This window comes from Corvus kubaryi, unplaced genomic scaffold (assembly GCF_017639235.1).
Source record: "Corvus kubaryi isolate FWS band 111438036 unplaced genomic scaffold, C.kubaryi_AGA036_p1.0 37308, whole genome shotgun sequence".
Classification (NCBI taxonomy): Eukaryota; Metazoa; Chordata; class Aves; order Passeriformes; family Corvidae; genus Corvus; species Corvus kubaryi.
The window spans coordinates 1,689,216-1,712,020 of NW_024581096.1; the positions used below are offsets into that span (position 1 = coordinate 1,689,216).

Here is a 22,805-nt window from a genome sequence, read left to right on the forward strand (position 1 = left end):
TTCACAGACTTAGGAGCTAATGAACATATAATTGGAAGTAGCGTGACAAGGTGTTAAGTGATAGGGAACCACACTGGCATGAATATGTAGTCTCCCATGACATGCTATCAACTTTGGTTATGGTTCATTTAGTAATAATTTACTTCACAGATCATTTCAAATTAACTTTAGATCTTCAAAAATTCTACTAACATTAATTAATCCTCACAACACTTCTGTGACAACGCTGATTGTCTCAGTGATACAGATACTGAAACAGGTCAATGACAGGTATTCAAGGCATGGTAGTGGTATTGCTGCTGTCAGTAAAACCAAACCCTGAAATCAAGACCTCTATTGTAGTGCTCTTAAAAGCAATGCACTTCTTAAATAGTTAAAAAAATATAAGAAGAAACCGTCAAGTAGTTTAAAGTTCCCCCAGATCTCAGGAGGTAAGATGATAATGCCTGAATCAGATTCATTACAATTAAATCATTAATCTATTATTTTAAATTCAAAAATACATGTTTGCACTGCATCACACATTCAGTAATTTGTTGCTGCTGAGGTTTAAAAGAGTTTACATTAAGTGAGCTAATACTTACTATTCTACGTGATAGACCTGACAGACGTATTTGCAATCACTTTTTACATCTGGGTCCAACAATATCTCCTCTATGTAAAATGTGTGTTGAATACTACCAACAACCTCTTACCTTCGTGCAAAAGAAAAGTGGGCTGAGGCACTGGGAGAGAAATTCCTAGGGCTATCTTGAGGACTGTTTCCTGTTAGAGATGATACGCAAAAAAATTATTATTAGAGGGTGGGGTGAAGACAACTCACTAAAAAACATTCAGACATATTAATCCACACATTTCCAGCAGGTTAAAAATGAATTTCAGAATTTCTTCTCTCCCAGTCTCTCTGAAAATAAATTCTGAAATAGAATCTTATTTCAACTCATGTTTCATTTATACTGGATTTTAGTGACTGGATTTTCTAACTCATAGAGAACTGTTCATTTAGCTCTTTAATTTGAAAAGTCTCAAAACAATTTGTTAACTATGTTTAAAGAAACCAGTAGATTAGTTTGAAAGAACATATTTTTAATGTCAGAAAAAAAGGCTGCTTTTTTAAATCATACCCAACATTGAAAGATAGAAAAATCATGATCAAACATATTTAGCCCTTATACAAAGTCTCTACAGCATTTCCACGGGTGCTTGATTGTAATTTTTCTTTTTCATTGCTCATTTTTTTCTATCTCGAAAACAAACAAGCTGACAAAACACACTGGACTGAGTTTTTTTACCCTTAACTTCACTTTGTGAACAGGTTTTAACTTTAGGGTCTGTTACTTCTTCCTATTAGAACTCCTGACCTCCTGCGGACCAGAAACCTTATTTGAAGATAGAATAAAAATGACCCATAAAAAAACCCAAAAAACCCACAGAATACAAAAAAAACCCCCAAACAACCAGACGCACACAAAAAAAAATTCCAAACCCCAAATAAAAAAACCAAACACCACCTCCCCAAAAAAATGCCAACAAACCCCCATAAAAAGCCAAAAGGATGAACTTTAAAGTAGCACTGGCATACATCTAACCATCAATCTTTCCTTAAACTTTTCTTTAAAATGACAGCAGCAATACATTAAAAAAATAATGTATTTGTTGTAGCATTTTATTTTTGGACATAAATGAGATTGCAACAAAAGCAACTGATAAGAAAATAGCTCCTCTGTAGCCAGCTAGAAACAACACAAAATGTTTGAGGGGAAAACTACTACCTGTGTGTGAAAAAGCCAGCACAATAGATTGAGTCCTTAGAGGGCTTCAAGTGGCCTCGACTTCTACTCAAATGTTTTAATTAACATTGCATTTATCACAGTGATGCCCATAATAGACTGCATTAATTCCATATGAGAAAGCATAATTGTCGAGCAATTAGGTACCAAACAGATCAACACACATCCCCTCACTATCTCCCTCTTCTTCTGTCTAGAAGCAGATGCAAGATGCTTTTTGAGTTGTGTTTAAATCACATCTTTGCAGCTGCTCTTCCCAGAGCCCCAAGAGACATGGATTCCACTCTCACTGGCCAATACTCTCGACGTTTTTTTGCCCATTTATCTGTTGTGCCAGAATTATGTCCTTCCTACATCCTCTCCATCCCCTCAAGACTCCAGCTTCTTCATTACCCTTCAAACACTTCTGAGGGCCTCAATAATTCCACGGTGGCAAGGATTTTCATTCCCTGAAGGGGGCTGGAGCAGAAGAAATCTGAAGCCACGGATTCCGACCTTTACTTGCAGACCAACAAAATTTATTCTTATCCTGCATCAACTGTAAACACCGAATTACTGACAGCAACAGTTCATTTAATTTAACAGCTAACTGGATTTCTTTTGCTGCTACCAAAGCTTACTTAACAAAGATAAGCTAAAAAAATACATATTGTAACACTGTGCAGATAAAACATGGTCACAAACTTTAACTGCTGCACTAGAAAAAAATCGGCTGTAATTTGGAGTATGTTGTGGACTTAGATAAGTAAAAAAGACAAAGAAGCTAACTTGAACTCTGGTAGAAGAGGACATAATTAGGCTAAATATAGTGAAACAGAAACAGCTTCTGACAGGAAACAGTTTTAAAAATCAGAATATGGAACTTTGTAAACCAATTCCTTTTCTTTGCTAGCTAAAGTTATATATGGATATAAATATGTTTCTAGCACAAATCAAGGACGTGCCTTACTGTCCATGAGTTAAAATATATGCAAACATTTCATATAGAAGAAAAAAATATTATTCAACAATGCAGCAATTTTATAGCTATTGCAGTGGATTTGGATTTGTGGAGACAATGCTGCAAAACTATGTTGCTAGAATCAACAAAGAGCACTTCCTTACAGACAAAACCTGAAGAAGTCAAAGTCTTACTCAGGAAGAGCATCAGATCCTGTTATTAGGAAAATCAACTTGCAAGCATAACTTTCAATAGCAAATCAGCTTTTAAAATAACAAGACTGGTGACGCCATACACATAATACCTGGATACTAAATCCTGAAGGTTTATCTAGAAGTCATAAGAACTCACACAAACCTGGAAACAAAGAATGCAAATTCAAACCCCTAATGACTGGAGAAACAGCAAGTGCTAGCTATTACAGGTTTAAGGTGTGCAGGTCTAGAGGAGCAAGACAGGTTGGAAGCAGAGTCCTATATATGACCTCCATCCATCACAGCATTCATCCACCCATGTGCAAGTCAATACCTGGGAGACTTTCAAATAAAACCCAGTGCCAGTTAACTCTGTCCATATTCACAGTGCTTGCTTATGAGTCAAAGCCTGCTGTTCTTTGGGATTGCTTGTATTGTATGTTTTAGTCCTACAGTATCTCTACGTGACTGAGATTACTGTCTGTGTTTCTGATCTGCTAAAGTAAACTGGACTGGTGGTCAGACATTAGATAATTAACTCCAGCGTCCTCTGGGAGACACGATGAATAGGCAATCAACATACCACAACAATACTCTGCTTCATGACAACACACAGGGTTGCTCACTTTGCAAGCACCTATTGTTAAGAAAACTGTATCAATTCAACTGTGATTGTTTTGCAAGTAGCTTCAAGAAATCCTGTGTCTTTGCCACAGAGGGAAGATGTTTCAAATCTTTTAAAAAAGCATATTACAGTCACTGTATATTTTTATGTATTTTTAATAGCTGTCTACTTACAAACTAAAGCGTTTCAGATACTATGAATTTCTGTTAGTACTGAGGGAATACTAGATTAATGATAACTGTTATCCCAAATTCCTGATGGATCAAAAGACAAATCGAGTTTGAAGTTTTTTAAAATGTGCCACGGTACATCAGAGCCACATTAATACAATATAACCATGAGTCCTATGTTCCTCTGTGTTAGTTTACGTGGTAATGAGCCCATACTGTTAACTGAACAACACACAAAAAGATATCACCCACCTGCAGTTACAGGTCTGGCTTTCTTACCGTAACAAACAGCATCAGTCAGCAAAACGTACAGCTGGGCAGTAGAATCATTTTGAGTACTTCTGCAGGTGCTTTCCAAAGAGGTTCACTCATGTGAGGAGCTCAGGCTATTTAAAAATCTGGATTAACTATGCCTGAAATCAGCAACTGACTTTCCCCAGCTATGGCAAGGAATGTCTGCATGATCCTTAAATCCATTTGCAAGAAAGCTCTACATGTTCCGACCACTATTTAAATACTGGCAGTGCTATATTTTTATGGGATTTTATTTCTATCTGCATGTCACATACCACTTAGATTTTCTTCGCCTGTCCTAAAACTAGTAGATGACTTGAAATATCCATAACCATTCTACTTCACCCAAAAGCAAGACGAAATAAAAAGTTTTGTTCTAGCAAAACTGTTTTTGTAATTCTACATGTGACAGTAGTCAGAGTAATTGATATACTGTATTATTTTCCTTTCTGTTTTCTTTTAAAATCTGAAATTCAGAGCCCTGCTTTAAACCCCAGCTTTTAGCATTTCCATACTTCACCACAAAAACACACTAAGGGGCCTCATTTATTTAGAAACATAGTCTTTCTTTCCCTTAAAATACATGGTGCAAACAGCTTTATTCATTACTACGCTTCAATGCTGCTAACTAAAGTACATCTCTCAAACAGAATTATCTGATGCAAGCAGTAAGTCCTGACATAGTAAGAGAAGAGTATGAACAGCCAGTACTCTACCAGTGTCCATGAAGAAAGCTCTACACAAGCCTGAAAAATCCTAGAAAAAGGATTACAAGTGGAGGTAAAACCTTCTTGAACTTTAATTTTGATTTAGGCAATTGCATCATGTAATCCAGTTGTGAGAGACTGGAAAGACTAATGTCTTTCCGAACAAAAATCAAACAAGACAAAATGTCTCAAAGCATTTTGGGGTGCATGTGTGCTGAGGAAAGGAGCAGGTCAGGCCTGACCCTGATGAGGCAGTGCCCTGCCCTGAACACCCCCAGCCCCCTAGAGCCTGTATCCCAGCCCAACAGAGATGCCAGTCATTGGCACAGCAGAGGCAGTGCCCCACACTCCAACTCTGGAGCCCCTAACCCAGCTGCTGAGTGGCCAAATGACTGGAAGTCCCACCTGGGGGAAAGGGCCAGGAAGGCCAGGGGTATTTAAGGCCAAACACAAGGCCATCACATTGTCTAGACCCTGCCTCCTCGGGGAAGTCCTATCCAAACACTGCTGGAACCCAGCAGTTAGTAACTGTGCATGGGCTCTTCTGTATCTTTACTGTCCTTCCCTCTTTCTCCTTCTTCTAATTCCCTCTTCTTAGGATTTCTGAATAACTTAAAATCAAACAGGCTTAGTGTTTGCTAAGTTGAATGGACCAAGTCAACGCTTTGAGAAGTGTTTCATGCTGACTGAATGTTGCACTAAATCTTTTGCCCAAGTTCTTTGATTTTTCTAAAGTTGCCAGTGAAGTTTCTTTTTGTTGTTTTGACGTCTTGAGAGTATCTTGTCGGTATTTCTCCCATGTGTCCAACTCGGGGTACATGAAAAACCCTACGCCCTTTTAAAAAACCTCATTGAGCGAGCTGTTTGGGGCCTTACATTTTAAATGGATTTATTTAATCCCACAGAAAAAGTCAGGTTCATCCCTGCCATACCTGGTAGACAATTCTTTAAGACCCCTCATGTTCCAGTATATATGGCCAGCATGTGTTTCACTTCCTATTCTATGAAGGGGGAAAAAAAAAAGGCAGCTCTGACTAGTTTAGATGACAATACCATCTTCCAGTCTTCTATTTCTAAGGAAAGCAAGTAGTATCTTTCAGTCTTCTATAGAAATCTCCCACATTCTATCCTACCAGACCTTCTCCTCACATGATCCCACCTGAACATTTATGACCATAAACGTATGCAGTGTTCCAGATGAAATCTATCCAGGACATTGTACGGTGGCATGAAATCTTCCCAAATTAAATTGAAAATTACTTCCTTTATACATCATCTGAGACTTCATTTTCAAATGCATTAGACTGGTCCTTGCAAACATCATCTTATCCAGAAAATGCAGTCAGATCCTTACCTAAACTCCTTATAATAGGTGAGTTCACAGCTCATCATACGACATTTCTGTTACAGGTCTTCCCAGTACAAAATGCTGCATATTGCAATATAATTTCATACTTTTTTATTCCAGTCCTTGAGATCACTCACTTATTTCAACACAGTTCCCCAATGCTATTTCATACTGGATGTCTGCCAAATTTGTATCAGCTACAGAAATTTTATGCCAATGTCACTTATGAGAAGAATAAAAAGGTTTGGTCACAAAAACAAAACCTGAGGACTCTACTGATAACCTCCGCTCCCACTTTATAATATTCCTCACTTTAGCACAAGCCCTGTCTTTATCCCCTTAAACAATTTCCTACTTACAATTCTTGTCCTAGGCATCTCAGTAGCACTACATGGAATATTATTAAAATACAGACAAATAAAATTTACAGCATTGCTCCTAACAGCTAAATCTTGCTCTTTCAGCAGATACAATTAAAAAGCACCACATGTGACTATTAATCATTAGGGGTTAGTATCACCCACATGAACAAGCTCCTGTGACTGCTGAGGTGGGGACATCTGAATGCCCTGACTTCCTGAGATTATAATCATTCACTTTGCAGGCTGGGTGGTGCAGATGACCTGCCTACACAGCATCAGACAGTCAGCTAGAAAAGCCCATTAATGACATGGGTACCAGGTACCATCCAAGTTAATGCTCCAACTCAGTTTCCCACAATTCTCATGTATTCAACAGCTCATGGAAAAATCAGAAGTACTTTTCAGCAGGTTCCACCAGCTTCCAGCCCAAATGCTAAAGGTAAAGGATGTCCAGACAACTAACCTAAGACAGCTGCTAATAATTATGAAGGTTTGAGCCTAAAGACATTACCTGGCATGTTTTCCATTTTTGCAAGAAACAGAAACACTTTATGTAGTGAAAGATGATACTGTGTGACCTTTACATGTATGCATAAGGCATAGCAAGAGACTTCAGCTGCAAACTAAAGTCTGACTTTCCAGACACAAATTATCTCTGCAAGTAGCTACAGGCTGGGCATAGAGCAAAACGGAATTGCATATATTGTATTAGCAATTAACATACACAACACAGATATATATTACCTGCTGTACACACTGTCTTTTTCCTGTCCCCTTTATTATCCTCTCCACACAAAGACCTTACAACTCTCTGTGTGCTCCCAAGCCTTGGACTACTTACTGCTCTAATAACTCTTTACTGTAGCCCAGGAGCTTTTATGGCCACTGTTGCTTACAAGCAAATCTGCCCCTTCCCTGACAAGTGCTACTCCTGCACTACTTGTACTCTGCTCAATCTACTTACTTCATCAGTGTGGTGCTGTCTCACTGCCTCTCCTATCTGACATGAATCCGAGTATGACTGGGATGGTTAGGGTTACAGTTAAAAAATTCCACGTAAGTATTCAGTGTTTGTCCAAATCAGCTTGCATCTGTCAAGATTAACAACAAACTCCCTAGGAACCATCTTCTATTACCTCCAGAGCAAACAATGAACACTGGGGGGAAGGGGAGGAATTTGCCTGACATCTCTGTATTAGACCTTCTCATATAGGACAATTATTATTACCCTAAAACTGGGCCACTGGTCATCCTCAAGGAAGTCTATCTAAACTAAGGAATAGCTGGTGCCGCCAGTTCAGACTGCATCTGGAAGAAAAACAGGACTACAAGGAAGAACATGGGTATAAAATGCACCTTGAAGAAGTATGATTACGTCCAAGATGCTCTTCCTCTAAAATAGAAAAATCCTATTCACATCCAATCTGTTTTGGCTAACTTGAATCCAGTTTATATTAAACAGGAGCTACCTGAGCTCTTCAGGAGATCTGAAGTAATGGCAAATTGTTTCCGAAGGTGCAGCCAGGCCTCTAAATGACTGCTCTGCAGATACCAAAGATGAAAATACTCTTGAGCAAAGCCACAGACACTGGCAGAAGTGCTTATGCAGTGCACTCTAAGAGAGCTCCACCTTGAGATTCTGGAATACACCTTCACTCACTTTGCTACACTTGACACAGAGGACTCCTAGCACTTTTTTGCCCTCAGAGATGGGAGGTCACGGGGGAAAAATACCCAAGTAGCTTAAACTAGTGGTCCAAATAAAACCATCTCAAGCAAGACTTGCCAACGGAGGTAACTAACTACGTATTTTGCTTGCTCTCGATAAGCAATGAATTAATGTCAAAGGGAAAAAAGGTTGTTAGGGAATCCAAGGGTGTCCTTACAAGGAATGAAAATACTCGCTTCAGATACCTCTGGGGCAATGTATTCCCAAGCAATGCCAACAATCTCATCAGGATTATACAGAAAGCTGAGGGTAACACTAAAAACTATCAAGATGATAAATAAACTAAGTTGATCCTGGGTGGATTTTCAAGAATGTGACAATTTTGATTCCATTCGACTATAGTCGAATAGTCTAGAGTAAAGGGCATACTGATTTTGGCCGAGATAAGAATTTTTTTTGTCGTCACTGGTACAGTACTGTGTTTTAGGTTCAGCACAAGAGTAATGCTGGTAGCACACTGATGTTTTAGTTGTTGCTGAGCAGTGCTCACCCTAAGCCAAGGACCTCTCAGTGTCCCATTCCCTGTCAGTGAACACATGCGAGAGACACTGGGAGGGAGCATGGCCAGGAGAGCTGACCTGAACAGGCCACAGGGATGTTCCACACCACAGAACATCATGGCCAGAACGTAAACTGGAGGGAGGTGGTCAGGAGCGGCTGGCTGCTGCTGGGGGTTGGGCTGGGCATTGGTCAGCAGGTGGTGAGCAACTGTACTGCGGATCACTTGTTTTTCTTGGGCATTATACACGCACTCTCCTTTTCATTACAATTATTGTTGTTGTTATTATTATCTTCAGTAGTAATATTATATTTTAATTTGTTTTGTTTCAATTATTAAACTGTTCTAGTCTCAACTCAGGAGTTTTACTTTTCAGTCTTTTTCTAATTTGTCTGTCTGCTGTAGCAGGATGCTGTGAGTGGGTGAGCAGCTGCATGGTACTTAGTTGTTACTGCAGGTCCTTATCCCTTTGTTGTGCTTTAACTCCAGCTGGCAACTAAGAATGCAAACTTAGTACAAACACTAAGAATCTAGTCCACTTTAATAACGGCAATTAACGGAACTCTTTTCAGTAAAGGGAACAGCAGACTCTCCCCAGAGATGGATGGAGCTCCTGAGAGTAGGGAGTACAATAGTGGGATCCAGTACCCCAAGAAAAATAGATCTGTCAGAAAAAAGTACTGATGGTATGAAACAAGAAGCCAAAATGGTTTTAAAAGAGCATGAACAATAAGGGTCATGCATAATCTATCCATCTTTCCATCTGAATGACTCAAATCATAGCAGATGACGTCTTCCATTTTCCTGTTTCATGGAATCAGGGAAGTGCCCAACAAGAAACCTCTGGGCACTTCCTTTCCACAATCAAAGGAAAGTGACTTCAGAGTATGTCCAGACCTTGAAAGCAGCCTCAGAGATCTCCCTTCCAGTTTCTCACCTTAAAGCAAATGTGATTGTTCTTAAAACTATGTCAGAAGATAGGCCACGGCAGGGCAATCTGATGCCAGTCTGACATACCAAGCCCAGTTAAATTTCCAAGACATGAAAAGACAGTAAAATGTAATCTTGCAGCATATGAACAGAAATAATGGAGTATCGTAATTTCTGTTCTAAAATGATATTAAGTACACATCATGGTTTCCAAGCATATTTCCAAGCAAATACATGTTTCTAATCACATTTAAATGAGAACTGCCAGACAGAATTCTACTTGACCCAGGACTCAGCTGGCTGACATGAATGTTCTGACTCTCTAGGCTCAAAATAGCTCCTCTTCCTACTACAGAGGACCTATAAAACACTACCTCTCCTTGCTCCAGAAGAAGAAAATTCTGTGTTTTAAATGATGCCCTTGAGGACCCCAAGGAATGGGAAGGTAGGATGAAGGGACTAGAACCTTGTAAAGTGGCCACACATCTCCACCGGTGCTTTTGATTTAACTCAAGGAAGCAAGTTAAGCTTTTTCTAAAGCAGGAAGCAAAGTAACAAAAACAGACACAATAGAAGTAAGAGAAAAGAGGACCGAGAATAATTCCCAATGCATGTTTACAGATGTTGAGAAGGTGGAACAGGAATTAAGCAGCCAGGAAAGTTGACAGGACAGTTGGTAGGTTTGTTGCAGCCTCTCTCCTACACTCAAGAGGATTGCTGCACAGAACTGAGTAAGAAAGAGTGACCCAGCAAAAGGTGCAATGTGACGAAGCTAAATGTTTCCAGTACCACCTATCCTAGAAAAGTCCTCAATGGCTGAAGTTCCTAGCTTTCTCATCAGTTAAACTGAGTCCTGTAAAAGGTAGACACAAGAACCAGTATTTTCCTTTGACAACCCAGCAACAAGAAATTGTGCAATGGTCTCACAAAGTTACATCAGCAGTTAGCATCCACGCAGCCTGCTCCTGAGCCGACACTCACCTGGGGAGATTGCTTGAATGAAACTGAACTCTGAAAGCACGCAAGAAAAATTCCTTCAGAGCAGGTGCTCTCCAAAGTCCTCCAAATTCCACATAATCTCACAAGAACATATTTGTCAAAAATGTTATTACCACACTTCAGCCAAGAACAGGCTGATGAATAAACCTGTTTTCAGTAAATGCAACCACTGACACCTCGCTGCACATTCAGCTTACTACATGCTCCTCAAGGGCTAGAAACTCTTTTGTTTGTCTCTCCCTCTTCTGTTGTTTCCTCCTCCAACAGCAAACATTAGTAAGAAATACATGAAGGTTTTAGAGGATCATCTCCAGTCTCTCAGAGACTTACAGCTTGAGGTACATGTTCCCGGTAGACGATCTGGCTGTAAAGTAGCAGGCTGTAAAGTAAAAACTTTCCATTTAAGGAACTTTTCTAGGAGAATCTCAGATTCAAAAAAGACCCTACAATCACATATAGCTGGACAGGAGATATACCAGGTTCTCTCAGTGGAGTCAAGGAGGCCTCTCTGACTTGGAGTAATCCCTCTCAGCCAAGGAGGGGCAAGAAGAATAAACCCAGCAAGCTGTACAGCACACACACCCTCTACCACACTTTGCAAGGAAACAGGCCTTCGGTACAGGCCACCACAGAGAGCAGCAGAAGTGCAGTTTACATCTGGCAGCTCTGACAACACAGAAATAGCAGTATCAATATAAATCCAGCCTCTTAAATCTGACATTACCATCAATTTATAGACATCAAACACTTGAAACACTTAACTCCTACTGCATACATAGACGAAAATTTTTAACTAAGGAAATCTGCATCTTTTTTTATTTGCATGGCTTAGGATGACATTCACAGGGATTTGATGTACAGACTTGTCTAGGCACACTAGCTAGATGAGCTAGGAGCCAACGGTTGTGTGAATTTTTACTATATTTAGCCATTCACAGAAGCAAGCTAATAATAGAGCTGGCCACGCACATGCAAATTTTCATCACATATATAATATTTACTGGTGCTGCTCAAGTGTCTAGCACACCTACCTTCAGAAGTATCCAAATAAGAGAACCTACTGTATTGCTGTCAAATTTCTGTATTACGTTTTTGAATACACAGTACATACTGCTGAGTTGATGCAAAAGGACCATTTACACTTGATCTGTCTTTTTACTTACAGAATTGGTTTTCAAATTTCAGAGCCACTTGACAGTAGTTGTGACATAGCAATATTATTTCTCTTTTATTGTTTGAGAAATCAATTCAAAAGATGAAGCAACTGGCTGAAAGCCTGAATCCACTGCCAGACAGGAACTTTCCAGCATTTATCAAATACACAACCTATATCCAGATCCTAGGTGACATGTGCTGGCCAAGTCCATACTTCTGAGTTTATTAGGCATCATTGGTCCAAGCTTCCCATTTCCAATCAGGTGGTATAGTCACTTATCTCAGCAGACACGCTAGAGCAAGCATTGTTATTGCTTTCCTCAAGGCAGCACAGCACAACCAGACAGTTTTTATGGCGGCCACAATCTCCTCTTCTAAATGGAAATTTCTGCATTTGGGAGACCCGAAACAGCATTCCAGGATTTAATTTTTCACTTTCAAAACAGTCTGCACCATGTTTTCCTTTGTTTGTTTTAAATGCTCTGCTGCCTTGAACTCTTCACAAATTTTCACGTTGCCTGGATTCCTAGTTGTGACAGCTGCTTCTGAGAGTGAAAATCACCACCGTATTTTCTCTAACAATGCTGGCTTCCACAAGAAAACTGGAGATGCCTTAATATACTTCAAAAATTCATGTGAAGCTCTGCATCTCATCTTGTTTCACATCAACCTGAGAGCAGTCCTTCAAAGCATTCAGTGTCATTGATCACACAAGGATTAGTGTGGGGCTTTCATTTTGGCCTGCAGTTAAAGCCAATGCACCCTCAAAAATAAAAAGACAACAAACCTTTGTGGAAATGTGATTTGATATGCTAAAAATGTTCCTCTTAAAAAATTAAGACCATTATTATAAATAAAATATTTCTTTATGGGCATTCATTCAAGCTTTAAGTGTTTCAGGTGCTACAGAAGACAAACAAAATTATCATCAATTCATTGCCGTGTAAACTGAAGCACAGCAACTACCAGCAAAGTACCCAACGTTAAAAATCCTGGGGAGCAGAAGTACCAGGAACACAATGTAATGTGGACTCTACTACCTTTCCTACATGGTGCAAGCTACAGGAAGGGAAATGGTGGCAGGGGGAGAGAAAATCTATCAGAATGCAAGGTGGGGAAATAAAAAATAGCTACATGATATTTTTGGACTGCTCCTGATCATAACACAGGATTTATGGATCTAAACAGAAAACAGAAATTTGGATGGAATGACGTGCAACTTTTTGCTATTACAAACAGTGAAAAGAACAGTAGAGTGTGTTTTCCTTCAGTTATAGAGACATCCTAAGAATTTCATAACAGCAGTAGTAGCATAGTTATAAAATCACCTGTATGAGCTGAGAGTGGTGAATGAGGCCGAGGAAGAGCTGGAGACTGGCTACTGCCCATCAAACTCTTCCTGTTACTTGTTCTACAGCTGTGGGCAAAAAGAGAGAAAAGAAGACATTAGCATCAGAAATACAGCATGTAGCACATATGGGCATTTTGAGATTCTGCTACTGAGTTCCTTGACTTCCCAGTTTCCTATTAAAAATCAGAGCTATTGTTGTTTTTGTAGGCATGTCCAGGAAGTCAACGATCATAATAGATAATGGCAAAAACAGAAGTTTCCAAAGAAAATGCACCATGGATACTTTTCAGGCTTGCACGTTTGCTGTTCTCTGCAACGACCAGCATTTCCCTGTACAGTCATTTACAAAATATTCTTCTTTGGCTACAGCTTATTTCTCTGCCATATGCTTTTTACAAAATATAAAAATAAATACAATGTGAAACACAGTCTCGAGTTTACAGTCACCATTCAATGGCTAAACCTATTTCTGTTGCATGAACTGTAGCTTGAAATCACAACTAATGTTAAATCTTGCTCTCTCTTGACAGAGAGAGCAGGATTTATCAATCTGAGAATGATATAATAATTATAAATCTAATAATTGAGATAAATTTCACATCTGTGCCTTCTGTCAATGGAACAGGTGATAACTAAGATGATGAATGCATCTTTAACTCATACATTTTTAATCTGCAAAGCCACTAATTTCCCATACCACAAGATCATTAAACAAGATAAAGAGTAAATTAACGCATCTATTAAACATGGGAAAGGAGCTGTTTTTCTTAAATACATCATATAGTTTTTACATATTTGTTGGCAAATTAGTTTTCTTTTTCGCCTCATTCTGCTACAAAGAATATTCTCACAAACATAAATCCCCGACACTCCAAACATTCATGCAGAAGGAAAATATTATCCTGAACTAAGAGACCTGAGCTGTGTATAAACTGCAGTGCATATGCTAATGTTTACAGCACTGCAATCAAAATTTTTCTGTAAAGACTTAGAAAAACTCCAAATTACTAAAATGAGATAAATTTATATGCAAAAGCATTTAATTATCAAAGCAGATTCCAAGAGAAGCAGATTCATATCTTGTTTGTAGATGTCTCAAAAGAATGGATGGAGTTTAATAGCATAAATAGTTAAGAAATACAGATGCAGAAGTACTCCAAAGTAATACAGAAGGGGAAAAAAAAAAAGTCAAGGAAAAGCTAAGTATGAAATCAGTATAGAATATACCCACAACAGGGAAAAAAAAGTCCAACACTAAGACCACCCTCCCCTTGAAAAATGCTTAATGAAGCAGCAAGAGTGCCACTCCCAAATCTCTAATAGGTTAATGCAAAGTCCATTTGCACATTACACTAAGTTGTGCCATATTACTTAATTATTACATTCAGTGATTTAACCCATGAGTGTACCATGACCTTTTTAAGAATGTACAAAATTATTGCAAGTTTCACATTTAGAGTACTGGAAAAGTCAAAATTTATTTAAAACATACACAGGCATTTTTAAGCCAAACAAAAAGGAGTAACTTTTTAAATGTGAAATTATATACCTATGGTTTTTACTAATCTGTCTAGATAAATTTCTACTTTTTTAATCATGGAACCTAGCAAATATTCCATATTCCATTAGACAACAAAGTTGTATTGTTTTCCTCCTTCTCTAAATTTTGTCCAGCTGAAGAATCATTTAATTCCTCTCTTATCTAAGAAAGCCAAAACTTTCCTTCCGGCTTCATGCAATGTCACCGTCTTTTTGCTAACTTTTCTCCCTTTATCTGCTACTCTTGTTTTAAAAGCTTGAATAACTGTTTCTTTGCAATTCTCCAATCTAAAATTGAACCCAGGAGAAACTTCTGGTATTCATTCGACATTCATTAAAAGACACACAGATTGCATCTATCCATGATGATGTGATGGTATCACTACCAACATCTGTGGTGCAGACTGGGAGAACCCATTATGTGACTTGAAAGCAGTTTCGCATGGCAAAAGTTTGGGACTTAAAGGACCACCACAACTCCTGTCACAAGAACGAAACACATCTGAAGAACAAAAATTTTAGATACCCTTCAGATTTTGCTCTTACTTATCACTCGCCCTTGTAGAAATGGAGACTTCTATCACTTTTGCCAGAATTTCCTATGTAAATAAACAAATGCCCTGTATTCACTTTTACATTAATGTCCAAACTTTACATTATGCAGGTGAATGTGCAATGTTTTTCACAAATCATTATCAAAGACATCTAATTAAACTTATCTTTGGGCGGTTTTTTTGAAGGCTTTGTATTTTTAATACTCTGGGGAGTATGATGCTATTACCCTCAATATCAAGATCTTACATAATGAGAAATCTTTCCCCCCTGCTGCCATTTCAAAAAAATCTTTGCTATTTGATGAGATATGGCTGCAGAGAGAATTCATCTTCTGTCACACTCAAATGAAATGTTCCACTGAGAAATAAAAAATAAAAGTTATGAAGTCTCCTCTATTTGCCTTACTAGTAAGGTAAGATGCAACTCACTGCACTGAAGGACAAATCCATGCTAGAGCTCTCACTGTAAGCTTTGTTTTTTCAGTTGTGCTTCACAAAGATTTTGAAACAATGTAATCCATCCCATATAATCTGTGAAACACAATTCCTTCCCCAAAATAATGCTATTAAAAGAGGCATTTTGTGGATGAAAAAAAAATAAACTTCAGAGAACCTTGAAAGATGATATAAGCTGCCAGAACACCGCAAATGGGAAGCAGGGTGGCACAAAGGAAGTATCAAAGCATTACTTACTGAACTGTATTTAGCCTTGAAACAGCAATCTTCCTTATACAAAAGAATCTCAGAAGTTAAAACCATTCTGCAGACAAAATTGTTTTTTCTAGATCTCTGCACACATCGAGTAACTTTCCCCTTCTATTGTCTTCATAAAACTATTCTTCTTCCATTCAAATCTGACAAGATAAACCAACTGATATGAGGCAGCCCTGAAATAAAGCCTCTTTGTCTGCAGGAAAGTTACAGCCACGCAGGAACACTCTACAGGGATTGTAACTTAGGGAAACATAAACCTTGGTAAACCACAGAGCCCTAACGCTCAAAGCGCAATTCTCTAAGCCTTGAATTTCATGTTGTGATCAGGTTGCACACCAAGAAGAGACTTGCATGACAGGCAGCAGGTAAGACGCAAAGCTTGGAACACATTTAAAAAATAAAAAAAATTTAAAAAAGAGAAAACCTTTTTATAAGAACAAAAAGAGCAAGGGAGAACAAAAGAAAAAAAATCAAGTCACATTTAATAATAAGTAAACTTTGGGGTGCACACAAAACTTGAACAGGACAGAAACTTTACATTTGTTGCCCTTTGCCTTCTTCTCTGTCCCACGTAGATCGTTCCTGGACTTTATTCCTCCCGGGTGACTACGTATCTGGAAGTCATTGACTTTGCACTGTATCAGTACTCCCCTGGACAAATGGCACTGCTCCTTATCTTAGAATGAAATTCATAATTTCCTACTTGTTTCCCGAATCCACCCCCCCAGACAGGTTCTGTCTTACCTCCTGCTCTCCGTCACTGACACTCCTGCCCACTCACTCTTCTCCTCCCTATCCTGACACTTCTCACTATGTCTCACTGTGGGGGAATTTCTCCTTCACTCCAGCTCCAGTATCACTTCCAATGCATTAACTCCAAGTCACTGCTCCAGCTGCTACAGACAATCAATGCTTCTGATGAGAAGCACTCAGGATAAAACAAACAGAAGACACCACATAGAAAGTGTTTTTGCTGAACTTCTTTTGCAACAAAGCTAGGGTGAAGAGCAGCTGCTGAAAGATGCAATCCAGTTGAGAAAAGCTTGATTACTTTGCTCCTTAAATAGCCACAATTCTTCCCTTATCAGGCAAAAGCTATTTGGGTATAAATGAGGGGAACTGTTAGACTGAAATCAGCAAAGCACAAGACCCAAGTACTAGTACGGCTGTTAAAATAGAGCTGCATTCCACGATCTCCTGGAAACACTAAACAGAATAAAAAGCTGAAGCAGAAATGCAGTGCTTCTAGGACAGACAGTACTTCATCCAAAACTGAAATGCAGGTTTCCCAACACAGTAATCAAGAAATGGCAATAGTCGTGGAAGATATGCACTGAAATGGAAATTTTTGCCTCTGAATGAGGGCTAATAGATGAGCAAATTACTGGCAGTGAAGGTTAATCACTTTAATTTATTCAAAAAAAGTAGGGAAAGCAGACTATTTTGTCAGATTACCACTTGCCATGCTTTTCACGGGAAATATGGCATCAGCCTTAATAATTTATAATTATTTCATTCCACCATCCTCAATTATTAATATTTACACTTGTAATGAAGATGGATTTGAACTGTAAGCTATTACAACAGTTCACCACCTCTCACAGGCTATGCTGAGCACAGCACTACTCCACAATGCACCATCTTAATTCTGGTATTAGTGTAATCTATAGTGGTTTAGCTGGAGGCAAAGATTAGAAGAGGATTTCTCCCATTCTAAGAAGAAGCTGTTACAAACAAATGGTTTTACTTGCTAATACAAGTGCAAAGAAATGAAGCTACTGCCATACCCAGAATGCAAGGCCTAACCAGGTACACAAGAGACACTAATAATGCAAGATTAGCCCTCCCATAAAAGCTCTAGGGATAGAAAAGGTGGCTGTAATTTCTCTGGTGTTAAAATTGCATACCCCAGCAGGAACATGCTGTCCCTAGCAAGACTTGAGATGTCGTGACTTTGTTTATACAGGAAAGTTAAATTTAAGTTATATTCCAATTATATTTAACTTGTTATGAAAGTAGCTAAGCTATGACTTCATAGTTATTATCTTCAGCAACACCAACACTGAAGAGTCATTGAAAAGCACACACAGCAGTTACAAAAACCCAGAATTTTTAAAGTGAGGAATTTAGTTTGGTTTGTTTCGGCTTTTTGTCTGGTTGGTTTGGTTTACTTTGTTTTTAAAGAAGAAGCCTTCTGCATTAAAGAGCAGTTCAGTAAGTACTTCCAAGTGCTCCAGAATCCAGACAAGTTCTGTGGGATATTAACTGGAACAAATGCAAAAAGCAGCTGCCCTGAAAAGATGACGCACACGGATACTGCAGCAGCTTCCTTGTCAAAAGCAGCCTTTAAGCTTGTATTTGATGAAGCATCTGCAGACCTAGAAAGCCAAACTAACACACGGCCCACACTTAATGCCAGTTCACACCTAGACTGCTTTATGAGAGAAAATAAACTGACCAAGACTGTTCCACACTGAATACTGCAGAATTAGTTACACTGGGACAGTCAACAGACTCCATCCCACGGTAATCATTACTACCCTGTTCCAACTTACAGGTACGAAAGACTAAAGAATAAGGAAGGAAAGGTTTACAATTTTGAGAGATATTTCCTAGATTTAAGTAGTTAAATTTTCAAGGTGATACAATAATTGAGAGAAGTGTGCAAACCACCTGAATGCAAGTAAAATATAGCATCAGTAACACCCAGAAATTTCATTTTATTCTTTTAAAGGCTGTCAGTATTTCACGCTCATATCAATTTATTATCATCTAGCAGTATTTTCTGATATATTTTGACTATATGTCTGCATATACACTCTCCAAATCTGGTATGGGTATACAGACAAGTATATAAGCACATACACACATACACTGATATTTACATGCATAAAATACATGCATATATTTCTATAAATATGTATCTCTAAATTCCTACATTTACAACATTGCACATACAGCCAAATGTTCTACTTACTTATACATCCCCTCTCTGTGAGGAATTATTCTCCATCAGTCTGTAACGAGCTGTGAAAAACGGGCTATTGGGATTTAAATTTTAAGTGTTATAATGGAGGGATTCAGATTTTCTTCTTTTGTATGTAAGGTTTAGTCAATTTAAGTAAGGCAAGCTTTAGTCTGAAGAAACAAGAGTGCTGTCAAAACATAATGAACACTGCACAGCAAGATGAAGTGTGCAGCTGCTGGGCAGCCCTAGTTTGGTGGTCTGTCTCGAACCCTTGCAACACTGCATTAAGTGCTTCAGTTCTGGCTATTGGCCAGGTAAACATGGGCAGTAAGCCACAGATAGATCCTCTCTAGGTACTCAAAAATGTGCATGCAACACCCTTCTCCTTACCATTAATACCAATTACCAGAATGCCACCATGTCATCAGAACTTCACCTTTCCTCAACCATACAAGAGAAGAGACTTCAGTATTTTTCTTCATATTTCTAAACAATAAAAATCTACAGGGAAAATAAAACATAAAATGCAATCAACTAGATGTATGATCACCCTTTCCATGGACTGCCTAAAGGATTCAAACACATGCAAGACAGCATCACTGCAAAAACAGACACCAGGAAAAAGCACAGAACTGCAAAAACATCTGCCAAATCTCTAACAGTCAGACCTGAGGGAGACTGTCACAAAGACTTCTTATACTGTAGAGGGCTTCTCAGTCTCATTTAACCCAGAGCATTACAATACAAATAAGCAGATCCTTAATTATGCCTTCTCAACTGAACTTGCTAGTTGGATGTGTTCAGTGTATTCAGCTTCAGTGACTGCTCTCACTTTTACTCTAGTCAATTTTGATCCATAATTTTTCTTCTTCTTGCATAGAGAATAATCAATAGTTACAAGAAATCAGAATTTCTTCTACTGAATTAGACTGGTGTACTTCTGTCTGTCCTGACCCTTCCTAAACTTACATAATTAAATATTCATCTCTATAGTAACAAAAAAGTACTAAGCTAACTACTAACTTCACAGTCGTACAAAATTAATGAATTAGCTGCACACAAGTTAAAGTCTGTAATACAGTCAAAGTGAACAGGCAGAAGAGTGCTGTCAAAAAGAATGCTCAGGACCATAAACCAGCAGGTCACTGGGCAATTCTGTGTGTACAGTTCTGCTTTATTATACATAAAATGACATTTTTTCATCTTCACATCCTACAACCCATTGAGAACATGATATCAGGATCATTTAAAACCCACTGCTTCTTGAATTTATAGCTTATTTAGTATTCTGAGAAGGGAAATAAACCAAGTTATTAGGTGAACACCATGTTTGCTATCATACTGAGAAATTTAACTAAATTCCTTGATACATAAATGTTATCCAAAATAGAAAAGTAATTAGGAAGCTAGCACCAGATTTAGCGGAAAAACATGTGGGGCTGGCCTAAATTACTGCTAAGTATGGTTATCTGTACACTACATAATTCAGAACATTAAAAAAAAAAAAAAAAAAGGAAAAAAAAAGTAACAACAAACACCCAAACCAAAAACAAAAAACCCCAAAAAACCCAAAACAAACAAACAAAAAAACCACCAAGAAAACAAAACAAAAAACCGAAACCAAAACACACCCGCACAACAACAACAACAACAAAAACCAAACAAACAAAAAAAAAAGGCTAAGTGGAAAAACCCCAAATCAGTAGCCACTGTGATGGGTTTATAATATTTAACAAGTGCTATCTTAAAGAAAAGTGCCATACATCACACCTATTAAGACCACAGCATCACTAGTTTGGAGGTGTTAACCAAACGCAGGGCATAGTAGATAACCCTGCAGAAACTGTTTGCATTAGACAGGAAACACCCTATTTACCAGAGGGCGTGCCTATCCAGGCTGCAGACAGGAGGTTCAAAAAAGAGGCCTCCTTGTGCTTTTGGGCCATCCCCTGCAGTTTACATCAACCCATATCACACCAGATTCTGACTACGGCCTCCTGGCACATCTCTTGAGCTGACAGAATGCAGCCAGATATTTCCTACCAAGTTGCAGAGGCCAGGCTGGGGGCAGGATGCTTCTCACTCTGAACCGCTGCTGGTTGTTCACAGCTTGGGAGAAACTGAGGGAGCACATGGAGGAGAGTCAGGATGTAGGATGCCATTTCCTCCGGAGCCTCCACTCCACCTCAGGCTGGTGTGCTGTCTGCCAGGCTGTAGTACAGACACTGTCACAGGAGATGCTTGCCACTGGCTCTATCCCTTGCTCAGGAGCTAGGCTGGGGCCCTGTCGCTGCTGCTCACAACACAAGCAGTCAGACTCAGCGGCAGCTGAGGGACCTCCTCCTCACCCTTCCATTCCCCCTGATGAGAACAATAATCTTTTCCACTTTTACACTGAACAGAGCAGTCAATACAACGGCAACTTTTACCCAGCAAGTGCCTTCAAAAAAAAACCCCAAACAAAACCAATAAACAAACGGGTCCTGTCCCAGCCATATTTCCTTTCAACAACATCCATATCCAGATTCAAGGACTAACCACAGCCAGTTCCCAGGACACTTCAGTACTGCCAGGGAGCCAAGCACATATCCTGAGCTTTCTCTAACTCCGGTTGAAACTGAGGACGGCAGAGTTCAGAATTTAGATAAAACATGGGAGTGTCGCCAAATTACAGACCAAAGACCTGTTTGTCCAGTTACCTACCACAGTGAAACCTTGTTCACCTTCTCTCCTGCTTTCTCATTCTGTTTTCCCCTTAGACCTACCTCCTCTTGGGCTTCTTTGCTTCTTACTTGCTTGGAGCACCACTGTTCCTAACTTACCATGTATCTAGGGGTCGGCAGGTCAGGATAAGCCATACAGGCCTCTCCATAGCAGCGAGCACATTCCCCAAAATGCATGGAGAGGAACTTTAAGGAGTGCTTCTCTTGGCTAAAAGTGTCTGCATGGTGTCAGTACTCAATGGATTAAAGTCTGCCACGTTTTGAAATTATGTAGTTACATGCAGCCAGCCTAAAAAGCCTACTTCCTTGGTAGATGTCTAAGAGACACCTCAAAAATGACCAAATCATTTCCAGCTGGGGGAAGAAAACAAGAAACTATTTAGTTTGCTCTGGTTCTTGCTATGGAAGTTGTGCTTCATCTTCCTTTCAACCTCCTCTGCTCATTTGTACCCATTAAAAAAATGTATACTGCCAAGGCTACTTTCACACAGAAGTCTACACAGCACCCTTTATCACACAAAACACTGTTGGCTTTGCACTGTACTCCACTAAAAGCCACTAAAAGACAAGGTCCTAGAAATACTTTTTTCCTACATTATTTTACAATATTTTTAGGACAGTTTTAAGGGTTTTTTTCCCCTTTGTTTTCCACATCCCTTCCCCACTCTTTTTTTCCCCTAATAATCTTTAAGTAGCAGAACTTAAGTAATACTAAAATTCAAGGGTAGAAGATTGGGAGCTGCTTAAACGAGATAGATTTTACATGGGTTTATGTTCTAATTCAGTAGTTCTCTTCTGGTTTAATCCCTAAAATAATTTTAATTATACCTGACTACTTTCTCCTATAATTCAGTAGAAATAATTTATTTTTACTCAAAAGAGTAGTAAGTCCAGACTCCTTCTTTCCTTCTTTGATAAATCTGGTAGCTCCGATTCTCTCAAAACTATGAGGGGCACCACACAATGAATTAAATGTGTTGTCTTCAAAACTTTAGCAAATACTATCAAAGATCTAAGGAATGAACAGGTAAGGCATGTGACTGAAAGAAAACTATATAGTGGATCAAACACAGTAGTAGAAGAGTCTGAATTCTTTTATTATCACACCCAGTAGGACAAGAGTCTGAATTCTTCTATTCCTACTTGCACAGGATTCCCACTTGGGCAGGGAGAAAAACAAAGGAGGGAAAAGCATTTTAAAAGAGCATAGTCTC

General features: G+C 38.9%; 1 protein-coding gene across 9 annotated transcripts in view; it reads right to left on the bottom strand.

Moving 5' to 3' along the window:
* MAST4 (microtubule associated serine/threonine kinase family member 4) overlaps positions 1-22,805 on the bottom strand; it is a 287,435-nt gene that overhangs the window by 65,278 nt on the left and 199,352 nt on the right. For all 9 annotated transcript variants that reach the window (XM_042028214.1, XM_042028212.1, XM_042028211.1 and 6 more), the window contains 2 exons: positions 13,071-13,159; positions 696-765 (listed from right to left, as the gene is read on the bottom strand). In XM_042028214.1, the coding sequence (XP_041884148.1) occupies positions 696-765; positions 13,071-13,159 (159 nt within the window). The remainder of the gene's footprint in view (positions 1-695; positions 766-13,070; positions 13,160-22,805) is intronic.